Source organism: Micropterus dolomieu, linkage group LG09 (assembly GCF_021292245.1).
Source record: "Micropterus dolomieu isolate WLL.071019.BEF.003 ecotype Adirondacks linkage group LG09, ASM2129224v1, whole genome shotgun sequence".
Lineage (NCBI taxonomy): Eukaryota > Metazoa > Chordata > Actinopteri > Centrarchiformes > Centrarchidae > Micropterus > Micropterus dolomieu.
In genome coordinates, this window is record NC_060158.1 from 24,854,364 (window position 1) to 24,868,162 (window position 13,799).

At 39.5% G+C, this 13,799-nt stretch overlaps 1 protein-coding gene across 3 annotated transcripts in view; it reads right to left on the reverse strand.

Moving 5' to 3' along the window:
* Positions 1 to 9,116: 9,116 nt before the first annotated feature.
* The window catches only part of fam135b (family with sequence similarity 135 member B), a 42,809-nt gene continuing 38,126 nt past the window's right edge, over positions 9,117 to 13,799 (reverse strand). For all 3 annotated transcript variants that reach the window (XM_046059315.1, XM_046059314.1, XM_046059316.1), the window contains 7 exons: positions 13,398 to 13,564; positions 13,045 to 13,136; positions 12,806 to 12,903; positions 11,703 to 11,854; positions 11,443 to 11,553; positions 10,760 to 10,873; positions 9,117 to 9,359 (listed from right to left, as the gene is read on the reverse strand). In XM_046059315.1, the coding sequence (XP_045915271.1) occupies positions 9,154 to 9,359; positions 10,760 to 10,873; positions 11,443 to 11,553; positions 11,703 to 11,854; positions 12,806 to 12,903; positions 13,045 to 13,136; positions 13,398 to 13,564 (940 nt within the window). In that variant the 3' untranslated portion in view covers positions 9,117 to 9,153. The remainder of the gene's footprint in view (positions 9,360 to 10,759; positions 10,874 to 11,442; positions 11,554 to 11,702; positions 11,855 to 12,805; positions 12,904 to 13,044; positions 13,137 to 13,397; positions 13,565 to 13,799) is intronic.

A 13,799-nucleotide genomic window follows, 5' to 3' on the forward strand; every position in this document is an offset into this window, starting at 1 on the left:
ATCTATGGCTATAGTGTAGATTACAGGATCTATTTGTTGAGCGCAGGTTTTGGTCTCTGTACAGGCATAATGTAAATCTGTTTATAGTTGTGTTAAAAAAGCAAGCGCCACACATTCATTTGTGAGCTTTAGAGGTGTTGGTAGGAAATTTTTTCACTTTGTACAGAGCCAAAATCATTATACGACTAAGCTATACTAAAATTGGCTAAACATATCCTCACCCTGAGTCAGGACAGATCCTCTAACGGTTGAAAAATAATAACTCAGTCATAGTACTTTTCTGTTTGTATACAGGTTAAAAATTAGCAACAATGTATTAATCAGCTTTAGAGGTTTTTTGATATGTATTTGTGCACATTGGCGAGGCGAGCTAGTCCCCTCTGCCTCCCGTTGCGTGTGCTAAATAGGTTAACCATGTCCTGACTCTGGCTCAAAAATTAAATTGAAACCCGTCTTCTCATCTTAATATTGAAATCAAATTAGCATATTTCTCAATATGTTGAACTATTTCTTTAAAACTGCATTGTTAAACAATAGTATTAACCATCTCTTTCCTCCCGTGCTCTCCCTCTTAGCATCTCTCTTTCTTGACAGCCTGTCATCCCCCACAGATATATCTGGTTTCAGGATTCACTGACCTCTACAGTTAACGCCCACCACAGCTGAGAAATGATATAGATGTGACTGGTGAAGTGTGTTTACCAGCAAGGCTACAAAATCGGTGGGTATTGTCGGAATCACTTTAGGAAGTTGACTTATTATTATCCAACACAAGAATAGGTTGGTCACCTTGAGGAAAGGTGAAATGGAAAGTTCACTTAACAGCTTCTCAATGGCTTTAATGTTTGAGGGTTTTTTTTTCCTTTTATTCTCACTTTTGTTAATCAGAAGTTTTTCCTTTTCCTTTAACCACTTACTGGAGGCATCTTGACACTTTACTGTCAGTACAGCTGCTACAGTAAATGTTAAATGTCTCTGGATCAATATCGTTGCCCATAGCTCTGCACTGTACTGGTCTCTCACAATGCTCTGCTCATTAGAGATGTGTCTGACCTATAGGCTTACATCAGCACACTGGCAGCAGATAGAGATACCTGTAAGCCTGCTTTCAGCACGCACACTCATGTGCGTGCCGCACACACACACACACACACACACATTCTTCTGCAGATCATCAATCTAGGTCTAAAAGTGTAAAAACAGGATATACCTAAACACAATGCAATAAGACAATCCATCACAATTTAAAGGGCATTGTGCAAATGTTTTGTCTCATATTACTGACAAACTCATATTACTGACAAAATGGCTTCATTGCCTAACCTTTTAATAACTGCGGCCTGTGTCACATAACAGGCAAGAACAGAGAGTAGTAGCACCATCTGATGGAGAGATTCCTCATAACAGAAAATGGCAAGCGAAGTTATGGAAGAAATATAATAATATATAACATCTTGTATATGTACACATATGTATTTGAAAAATGCCACCATCTATTGCTCATTCACAAGGAATTCATTCTAACTGATCCTACTGCAAAATATTAATGAAATGTTAATTCGCTTTGAAAACAGCACTGATAGATTTCCTGAGGCAGATGGGACACTAATTGTGGAGTGGACATGGACTTCTGTCTGAGAGCATCTCAACCCATCAGTAATAAATGACATTTTCATTTTAAGGAGATGGATGTCCTCAACTCTATAACAGGCTTTATGCTGTATGAATGGCAGCAGGCAGATGACTGCTAAAGTAAGGACAAGGAGGAGATTTAAGGAGGTTTAAACTTTCTCAAAATGATGTCAGCAGCATGACATCTGGCTCCTAGAACAGGTAGAGTGATCTGGTTGCTAAAGTATAAAATTACGATTTTTCAGTATATAATATTTTTTTTGTATTTAGCATAGCAAGGTGAGTTTATTAGTTATGTGTCAGTCACTACTAAGCCCGCAGACACATTTGTACAATGTCTTCTGAGGCTCTCTAAGAACTTCAGGTCACGTATGAGAAAGTAGCCCTAATGATGTCACCTGTGGAATCTCAGTTCGGGTTTTATAACAGAAAGACAGCTTTAGAAACTGGCGTTCAGTTTTACAACCCATTCTTTGAAATATAGTATGATATTCAAATGACAAGACAGAATGCACGAAAGAGAGTTTGAAAAGCCAAAAATTAGTTACAGTAACTGATTTACATTCCTGTCATTACAGTCTCTTTGTGTTATGAAGCAGTGCCTTAAATAAAAAGGCAAGTCTAGTCCTCACTGTCTGTTGGTCATGATAATACACTACACTTGTTTTGAAAGCATGTGGCAGGGGTGCTATTGTTCTTAGTGAAAAGAGAAGAAGAAAGAAAACAACTCCAAACAGGAAGATCTGTAGTGATTTGGTTTGCCCTGTAGCAGCTTTTACTACCAGATTACTACCAAAAACACCATTAAAAAAACATCAAGCATCAAGATAGAAATATATAATTCAAAGCTGTACTGAAAGTCCAGTTCTGCTGAATTTGTGCTGCTTTGTAGGTGTGAAATCCTGCTCATCAGTGTCATGGGAGATAATGAGACCATGTGAGATCTTATTACCTTCCAGCACAGACAGCTTCATGCAGCAATAATTACTCCCACTGGCGGCTTGCTTATTGGCGATGCCTGCCCAAAGTATCACTCTGGGACTAATGGTTTCCCTCCTTCACAAACAATGGAATGAACACCGCTTCAATCAACTCCGAGTGATGGATTTAATGACAAAGTCATTTTTCCTCCACTTTATGGCCGGGGAGGAGCGACACATGCAGAATAAGACTGGTCTCCGTGGGGATGTGTTTGTGCGAGAGCCAAGCTGTGAACAAGAGCGCTGCTTTTATTTGCTGTGATTTCATTGCATGTGATGATAAGTGAATGTGACCAACCAATTGCTGTTAACTTGCAGCAAATGAAATGCATTACTGTGTGAGAGTGTGGGTCCCTCATCAGTTTTTGGCGACAGACTGATGTCTTTAGGGTCAGGATGGAAAAATGAGCTCTATTGATTTCAGGGAGGGAAGAAAAAGCAGGGAAAACCAAGTATAGGGACTTCAACTAGCCTCAGTTGGATCATGAGTTCAACATGCAGTGACAAATGGACGGTGGAATGAGAAAGAACACCCTGAAATCAAATTGAGTATGGATTGTTGTGGCCTGGATTTATAGCTCAGGGGTATCCCAAACCAGGAAGTCATAAATTGATGCAGTTGAAATGGGGCGTCAGTAGGGGATTGTTGCTATGATTTGTTTACTACGCGTGTCACCGACGGACAACACAAATGGTCGAGTCATTGTTGTCCCACAACAGGGCTCGTTAATAGAATATACACAGACAGAAGTTAAAGGCCGTGACAAATCTGCCTCTGTGGACCATGTGGCTCAGGGAGGGAGGAAACAGCTACATCTCTGCTCACAGCACAAGCACCACTCAGTGACAGCCTGGGTGAGACTAGTATATTGGTCTGCACATAGATTATTGTGGGTCTGTATAGGACTTTTAGGAAAAATAGGTAACAAATTGTCAGTGGATTTATGATGGACCTGAGTTTGGGTAATTACAGTATCTCAAGCTCAAGTTCAAGTTTATTTATATAGCACATTTAAAAACAACCCTCTGGTATGTGGTGAAGAATAGATTAATCCAACACGCTGGCTGTAGATATATTAAAAGAGGACATACAACAGTAAGTTTAAGTTAAGTTTAAATTTTCATTTTTCTTGGTTTTGATTTCTTAGAAGATGTGTTGGTGGGCCAGTAGGGGGCAGTCTTCCCTCTGGTCCTAATAATAAGATCCCAATGCCCCAGTGCAGTGATGGGGACACTGTGCTGTGTAGGAGATACCGTCCTTGGGATGAGACGTTAAACCGAGGTTCTGACTCATTGTGGTCATTAAAGATCCCATGGCACTTGTCGCAAAGAGTAGGGGGTTCCCCGGTGTTATGGCAAAATTCCCAACCTGGCTTTCACCATCTGGCCATCTAATCATCCCCTATAGTAATTGGCTCAATGTATTCCTCCCTCTCTGCCTCTAGCTGATGTGTGGTGACCATTCTGGCACTAAATGGCTGCCATGCATCACCCAGGTGGGTGCTACACATTGGTGGTGGTTGAGGTGAGTCTCTCCCCCCGTCCCCCCCCCCCCCCCCCCCCCCCCCCCCCATTTCACTGTGAAGCGCTTTGAGTTTCAATGATAAAGCGCTATATAAATGTAATGCATTATTAATGATGGTCAGTGCTAGCGTCACTTCTTTTAAAGGGTCTGTTAATATTCTATACTTTTCTTATTGTCAACAAATTCTATTGACCAAAACCAACAGCGAATGTGCTATTTCCAAAGCCTCCTTTATGCCAAGGAGCTCCACTGTTATCCAAAATCTAGTAAAACACCTCGATGAGCCACACTGTTGCATTGACTGGCATGTTCCATTATTAAGATGAACAAGGGCTCAGTCTTTTATTTTGAGCTGATCCCACGTACGTTGTCCAGCTGCAGGAAATACTGTGAATTAATCCCCCACTAAAAATAGTTTCTATCAGATACATAATTTCCTCATGTTTGGGTAACACTTACTAAAAAGTACAGTGTATAGTATTTATTTGTGATCTGGTTTTATAGATTTATGTCAATAGCAGGGCTATGTGCATAAAATGCTGGGGAAGTTTTTCAGAGACGGACTAACATATTGTTGGGTTTGATCTTATCCTTATAGTCTTACAATGTTGTTTCAGAAGCTCTTCAGGAAAACTTGAGTCTTTCATTTTTTGCTTACCACAAAATAAATTATTCAATATATATTTGTATGTTAGTATCTGCCTTCAGAATTTCTTGAAGAGAAGGATAAAAAAAAGGATAATTTTTTTTAACAACCTGAGTAGGTTCTGGTTCACATGTTCCTCTAACTCATTTTGCCCCGAACCCTAGACCCTAGACCAGCCAGTATTCCTACAGTGAATCGCACCTTGTCACATGCCGATTGTATGTCACCCTAGAAATGGAATTGGAAAACAAAATTGAATCCTGTTTTCTCCACATTGCATATCTGCAAATTAGATTTAAAAATAGTACATTTAGTATGCCATTAAACCCTGTCCCCCCGCGAACCTGTACACAGGATAAGAGGTTGACGATGGATGGATGGATGGATGGATAAACCCTGTCCAATGAAGTGTTAATTGAGTTCAAAAATCTCCTTAGTGACTTGATGAAATGTGAGATTTTTGTGCATTTTCATTTACAAACATATTTGATGCCTTGCAGTTGACACTGGGGTGTGAAGGGGTTAAACTAGATTGAAATTGGAGAGGTAAGCGTGCTAATTAGATAGAAACACTGGCTAATACAACAAAACCGGTAAAAAATGTTTTAAAGCAAACAGGAAATTGAAAGCCAGCAAACAAAATATAATGCAAAAGGAACATTTTTATTGTAACATCATATCTGTTAAATAATACTATGCTATATATATATTTATATTTTTACATAGGACACAAGCTACTAAGGAATACATACAGCACAGTCAGCAACATAGAAAAATATTACAGTAGTATTGGCACGGATGAAGTAGTATTTACTGTACTTTACATGTTATACATTCAGCAAAAGAACTTCAGAATGGAATAAATACATGTTCCTCACAGTGAAGTCAAACATTTTTTACATTCGGTTCAAACACATAAAGGATGTTCCAGCAACGAGCAGACAATGATTACACATATCCTTTCACACAGATATTACACCCCCTTCTCCACCCTCCAAACACACACACATACACACACACACTATACACATGAACAGGACTTTGAGTAAAGGGCAATCAAATACAAAAAGGTTCAAGTCAGCTAGTTTTGAAGGTTGACAGCACTTGCATGGATCTATTGGATATATGAATCACCTCTGAATTCACTCATAGTTATGACAGCAGCATAAATGTACAGACATATTTAGTCATAAAAAAAAAACCTTTGCTCTACAGAATGGAGTTCAGCGTAATATAAATACAATTATTTCTGATCTAATACCGCACTTTCAATTGAAACCTTTTACAGAACTCATTCATCTCATGAAACAATTTCAAACCTGTATTTGCCCTTGAAGGAGCCAATGCTCAATAACACTATTTCACTACATTGATTACTGCTGACCCCTTTGGGTAAACAAACACGACCTTAAATGCAAACAAACTAAAGCCTCATCCATATACAGTATGTGTTTGTGTGTGCTGAGAAATGATGCATGGCAGCTCGTACGGACTGCTTACGCAGCTTTGCTTAGTGGATTTCTGAGAGCGATCTCTGCGTCCCAAAGGAGCCCATTTGATTAGAGTCAATCACAATGACACTCTGCTTACCCTGCAGAGCCCCAGCAACAGCTTCAGAACAGGAAAGAGCACTTTGCGATGTCATTGTTTGTACTCGGAGACAGAGCACTATACAATGCTTGAAAGAAGCAGTGCATGTATAAACCAAAAACACAGGAAAAATAGCTTTTTAGATTTTGTAAAGCCAATGGAGGTGGATTCGAAGTGGTCAACAAAGTGCACTTGCCATCAAACCAGTGCAAAGGTTAAATATAGGTCTCTGTATGTACATTACATATGCTGCAGGAGCATAACCACAGCTGGATTTAAGACGACTGTCAAAATGTAAACATCATTTGATGGACAGCACAGTGATGAGGAAAACAGTCCTCACAAGTATGCTGGAAAATGACATATCTCGTGTCACGCTTTAATGTGACAGCAAAGGTTGTATTGAAAAAAAAAAAGACAAAAAGCGTACAGCATGTATTTGATTGAGTTGATGAGATGAGAAATATGGCATCGAATATGTTCAAGAACTTGAGAGCATTGTCTGCTACGACGTCGTCATCATGCATCATATTGAAAGTGGTTTAAAGAAAATGAGTGTGTGAGGGAGAATCTCACCCAGTGTTCCAGAAAACACAAGAAATGGCACTCTGATTTACGCCAGTTAAAAAATAACGAATTTCAAAGTGCTTTATGAAATCTATCCTTGTGTGGAGAATTTGTATGTACAATTTAAAAGGCTCATTAAGAAAGTGACGGTCATTATACCAGAACATTGTATTGTAAAGACATGAACATTGTGTATCTTTTTAACAAACAAGTAGGCTACAGTATATTTGCTGTTAATTATATCAGTAAGCCTGTTTTCTGTCTCCCTGCCATATGATTCAATAAGCAGAACGCAAATAAGTCATGTAGCTTTACTGTTTTATCGTGGTAGTTATAATGCAATAGATTTGTTTCAACATATCAAAACACATAGTTTATCAAAATAACTGCTAAACCCCTACCCTGAACAGCAATTGTCCAATCATAGCTTTGCAACCGTACCTATGCATGACAGGACTGTCAGGTCTAAAGTTGCATGAATTTGATTCATGCTGTGTCATAAAAAAAACAAAAGTGCTCTGATGCTCTCAAGGGTATTTTGTTAACCTGAATCTTTTTTTTTTACTTCAGTTGTTAATGATTGATTATAATGAACTTCACATTTGCGGCGGTGGGTGTAGGGCGTGAACTTTTATCGGCTTCTGAGGGCTGTCTTGAACCACTGGACTATAGTCGGAGAGATATCCTGCATTCAAAGAGTTTCAGGAGTGGTGTGTTTTTTGTAGCCTTTGCAAAGCCGAAAACACATGAGCAAAAGTTTAAAGTGACCTGCAAACTTTAGCATGTCCGGCCAACTAGCTCAGTAGTGGTAACTGAGCATTACCTCCAAGGCAGAGGAGCACATCATTAACCAACTAGGTTTCATTAGTTTGTGGGTTACAGGTTACATTAAATAAACTAGGACTAGGGACTAGCACATCCACTGTATACTATTTATCTTTTGTGTGAAGCTGGTCCCAAATGCTAAAATGCTAAAAACTCATCAATCCTCTCCAAAGGCCTTTTGTTCTTAATGTTAAAGTGCAAACAGCCGCTTGAAAATACGAACACATACAAGCTAAGCAGCCAAACAGGGCTATGATATAACGAAATAACAGTCAGATTTTTCAGTAATGTTGTGAAATCAGCTGGAGAACACGTTTTCAACCATCTCATGTAGCTTACATCACCTAGCTAGCTACGGCTGATAAAATCTGCCTGTGACAGTTGTCATTTGAGACAACAAAATTGAGAGAAATAAGAAGCATGCTTTTATCTACCTCAAGGATTCATTGTTTTAAAAGTTTAAAAGAATTTTGATCTGCCACTGTTATCACTGTAAATTGATTATGTGTAAGCTTCACAGGCATAGCAACAGTAAATAAGGAGGGTGGGGATAGGCAAATGATCAATTCATAAATCTAATCAATCAACCTTTCAATGCAAATGATCAGAGCCAGTAGAGCCATTTGGTATCAAAGATTATGCTGTGGCATATTTACTAATCGTATAAAAAAAGCAGGTGTCCATATACTGAATTGTAGGCTACATGGGGTAACACTTATGCCTCCATTGTATACTTTGATTTTCATTCAATAGATTTGATGATAACAACACACAAAAGATCACATTTAGATGGGCTACTTACACTGTAGACACATAACAAATAAAAAATAAATAATTTAAACAATATATTCATTTCTGTATAAAGGAACATCTATGTTTTGTACAACAAAATACTTCATGTTCAATCAAGAGGATATAAATGTGGCGCATCTATTGCCTCGGTTCCAAGGATAGCTTAAGACTATCATCGGTGGAACCCTTAGAGAAGAAATCAATCAACCTGACTCTAAACCAATTCTAAAGGGAAAGTAGTTAAATGCTTTCGACCACAATTAGCATCTGTTAGTGTTCTGACAGGTTATTCCAGGCCAACAAAACATCTATAATCAATCCTGAGATAGATGTTAGATGTTTTGTTTTGCATGTCTACACGTCAAACTCAGAGTTCTTAGTTAGCAATTTAAACAGTGACAATACACTGATCTTTTTTATAACAGCTGCTAACAATCCTAACAAACGGGATATACAGGCCTTGCCTCTTGGATATCAGTGATTATATACATTGAATATACTGTACAAAGTGAAGGTAAGGACCTTATCCTTAGAATCAGCTCCATCAGCCACCAACAGGTTCTGTCCTGTAAGCCTGCAGTAGCCTACTAGCACCTTTATTTGAAGTAGTTGAGCCCTGCCACTAAGAAGAACTTCTCCAGGAAAAGCTCAGAGTCCAAGACAGCGATGTGGGCCGCGCGGCCGATCAGGGTGTTGGCTGTGTTTGGCAGGGCGTGGAACACATTCTGGCGGATCAGCCGGCACTCTTTAGCCTCCACAAGTGGTTGCAGGAGGTTGTTAATCATCTCAGTGTAGACGGGCCCTTCAGTGCAAAAATGAGGAAAGTTAGGGTGAATCGTACAATTAAAAATTACACCTTTTGTATAACAAATCTCAGCCATGAAATACTGTTGTCTGGCACATAACTGCCCATGTTAGCTAAGCTTAAGTGGTGGATTTTGTTACCTTCAGTCATTTCCAGGCTAGCTGTTTCACCCTGCTTCCAGTCTTTATGCTAAGCTAAGCTAAATGTTGCTAGCTGCAGCTTTATATTTGCCATACAGACATGGACAGCTATCAATCTTCCCATCTAACTCTCGGCAAGAAATCGAAAAGGTTTACTTCTTCAAAAGCCAAATTATTCCTTTAAAACCAACCATAAGTGAGTGGACCTAGTATTATACTATTTTAAGGGTGTGATGTGCACAACAATTGACTCAATTGAAACATTAAAGAGCATTTTTCTCCCTCAAAAATGAAAACAAATTCAGGTACATGGACACACGTGAGATATGGGTGACGCAGTGTATGCTCTCATCACTTAACAGATGAGCTGATCAAGTTCTTACACAAAAGTGTTGTATACACCTTCATAAAGTACCATGATATATATATATATATATATATTTAGAAGCCCCAAAAGAATGTTGGTGTGTAGGTCTACTCAGTCTCATGTTACACCAAAAGTGAGCCTATGTACCTTTTGTTGCACAATCACAAATGTGGCCATATGTGGTGTTAACAGAATAATGCTGCGCTTAAAACCAAAAGCAAAGACATCAGGGTGAATAATACTAGGATTCCAAGGTCATTAGAAGATATAAAAGTCTGGATAGAAACCAGAGGATTTGCAACCTTTGTAATGACAACAGTCTGGGAGACAAGTATCACATTTAGTTTGACTGTAAGAATGTAAGCATAATGATGATGATCACTCCAATGATAATGAGACAGGTATCTGCCAAAGTATTATGTAAGGTACCCATCTATGTATAAGTTTTTGTTGCTGCAATCAGACAAGCCAAAAATTATTGGCAAACTGGGTGTCTAGAACGTTCTTACTTGTTTTAAGTCATATAAGCATTTTGTCATTTTGTTATTTGTTATGTCTTGTTTGTGCTCCTTACCATATGATTATTGTCCTGAGCAAATAAATGAAATGAAAAGTGATGTCATGCAGCAATACCTATCTGAAGCTTGCCAACATTAGCCACCATAACCTACTGGTCATACCAGACCAAATGTAGCAGCAAAACCAATGAGGATATAGAGCGGGTGTTTATCACTTCTGAATTCATTTTTAATCAGTATGACGAAGGACATGTTATTGCTTCTTTCAAACGTTACATAAAGTCAATTCAAATAATGCCAATTAGTTCCACACAATGATGTTTAAAGATATATTGTAAGAGAAGAAAATCCAATACGGCATTCATTTCTGACCTGTGCTCCTGTCTTTAAGAGCAGTTTTGCACATTTCTATTCTGGCAGAGTGGAAAGGAACATAACGGTCCTGTGGAGATGCCACCAACACCACGTTTTTGAAGAACTGGAGCCCTAAAAGGATAAAAAAAACAAGTAAAAAAACACAAGTAAATGAGACTGCAGAGTGTGTGTGTGTGTGTGTGTGTGTGTGTGTGTGTGTAAGAACAAGAAAGAAAGATATAGAGAGAGAGGAAAACAGAGGAAAGGAGTGAATTGGTTGTAAAACGCAAAACACAATCACAAAGTACAATGACAGGCTTGATACGATAAAACTGCGTTTTTTTCCTCAAGTCTCCTGTCAGTGTGCTTTTAAGAAAGTGCACTGGTGGGTTTCCAGTGACAGGGTTTGGATCATTTTGTCAGCCTGCCACAGCGCTGGAGGGGTAAAAAAGTGTTTTCAGGCTTATCTTCTTCAGGCTCGTGTGACAAACGACTGCTTTGTTCCACTCACACAGTGGGGAGGCCTCATAGCTCGCTGGCAGGGGTTTGAGTGTTAGTGAGCTGACACGTACAGAAATTTGACAAAAAAGACAACATGACAACATTTTCATGAATATTTGAATAGACTGTCTTTCAAGTCTGTAAAGTGAGTCAGTCAATATACTGTCTCTGTTTCAAATTTGTCCACTTTCAGACGGTACCTGGTTTCTGACTCAGGAGATAGAGGAATGTTTTCCGTGGATCAACTTGATCTCTGAAGGTGAGCTGCAGCAAGGATCCTGATTTCTTCAGCTTCTGCATTAACCACAGACCTAGGCAACACACAAGGATGGTATTCTTAGATCATCAAAAACTAGATGCTGCTGAGGAGCACAAAAGATCGAAATGCAGCGGTGCACAGCATTGTAAACACAGCACATCTGCAGTGTGCGGCCTCCCCACGGCTGCTCGGTGGCCTCACCTGTGCTGACCAGCGTGCTGTTGTTGTACAGTGTTCCCAAGTGTGGCCCTGACAGCGAGAGGAAAGTGTGCAGCTTGGGCAAATAGCAGCGGAAGCGAGGCCTCGTCAGCACCGAGCGGATGATGATGTTCCCCAGAGAGTGGCCGATGAAGCTGTTGGCCGAAGACAAACAACTTTTAGAGAGATAAACTTGCAACTTGAGTGGGTGGCTAGAAAAACAGTGCCTCCAACGCTGCTGACCTACAGTATGACACTGTGCAATATCTTATTATAGACTCTTCTGTAAGTAGGAACTAGTTCCAATGGAGGCTATTTGGAGATTTTAGCTACAGCACTTGGGATTACAGAAAATTCATTAACTTGTTAAATGTTTAACATTCTCAATGACAACTTAATGATGCTAACATAGAGGACATACCATACAAATTGAAAGTGTCTTCCCAGCAGTGGGAAACATTAGATTCATGAAGCTATGTCTGTCACTTAGTTTAATTACTGTACTGTTCTACCCAAAATCCCATGCCTGCTCCTTCTCATCCGTCTCCTACTGAAACTAAATATAGAAGTCATGTGGAAAGAACCAGATGCTGTTGTGGCAGTCCATTGCTTTTGTCTTTGATACTTTTCTCTAGAGGATACGTCACAATAAAGAAAGTTAACAAACTTGGGTAACTCTTGCAAAAAAAATAATAAATTGGCACATTGAGGGCAATTAAGCAGGAAGATGAATAGCTCAATTTGATTGGAACTAGGCGACACACTGCTGCATAAAGGAATACAGTCGATCAAGTGAAAGTCAGAAACATATTGGCACTGTATGATAAGGGCTTTTCATCCATTTTGTGCCATTTACCTGCTCTGTGTTGGTACAGTCTATTTATTATCATGAAACAGTGATTCTCATAAGTTAAGGCATTCGTGCTGAGTCCAAGTATCCATGTACAGTCTCTGCTGCCATCTACTGACCAAAGAAAATGCTGCTTAACTTGATGCTTGCCCCTGTTTTGACTTTGCCTCAAATAATCCATCATAATCAATCTAAAGGGGAGTTGTCAGTCAGTATGTATGTGTATGTTGCGCAGTATTAAAGTTGAGTGACTGACCTTATCCTGCCTATGGTGAGATTGTACAGCTGGATATGCTGAATGATCTCATCCAGCAACCTGTCTGTCATGGTGTCGAAATCTGCAAACGTGTCAGTCTGCAGAGAAATGGCAAAGCACAGCCGTCAGCACTCCACAGTTTGCCTTTAAGCACTTTCAGAAAATGTATTTGTATGGAATTGATAACACATACGCATGTGTTATCAATTCGCTCCCATCACTGTCATCTACAAATCTACCTGGTTCCTTTCCGACATGAGGAAGTCCAGCCTGGATCCTGGCAATCCTAACTCAATAAAGGTTTTCACCAGCCGAAGGTCTGCGCTGTTTCCTGGAAGCAACGAGGAAATAATGCACACTGTTTCTGGCCCATTAATCACTTAAAAGACCTGGAATATGTTTTCTGGAATTAGTATTAGCGTGGAGGGATATTTTAATCTTGTAAGACATACTGTCAGAGACTCTCTTACATTTACAATGCTCATAGGACACTATAAAAAAATCTGAAAATCTGTTTCAATTTAGTAGCAATTACGTACGCAACGGAATTGGACTGCAGTGAACCAGACCGTTTAGATGGTTGCAGACTCACCATCAAGCCCGTGGACACACACCACAAGGTGTATGCCGTCATCAAACTCCTCATCATCCTCCTCAGGGGGGAAGTAGGGCATATCTGATGCCAGGTCAGGAAGGTCGGCGTACAAGCTGGCCTGAAAGCTCAACTCTTTCAGCAGCTCCTCTTTGGCTTTGTAGAAACTGGAGAAACGGGAAATGACATTTGGGGGATAAAAAAACAAGAGATTATGTTCTGTATGTTAGCAATAAATTGAAAAATAACTTTCCAGTAATGTGCAAAGACAAGCAAATGATATACAATCACAGAAATAAAATGCTGATCTAAGATTTCATTTTCCCCCAAAAAATCACTCACGCTCACAGTTTTCTCCCTTTGGTCCAAAATTCAATGGTAAACCTGCCTTGCATTTTTGTA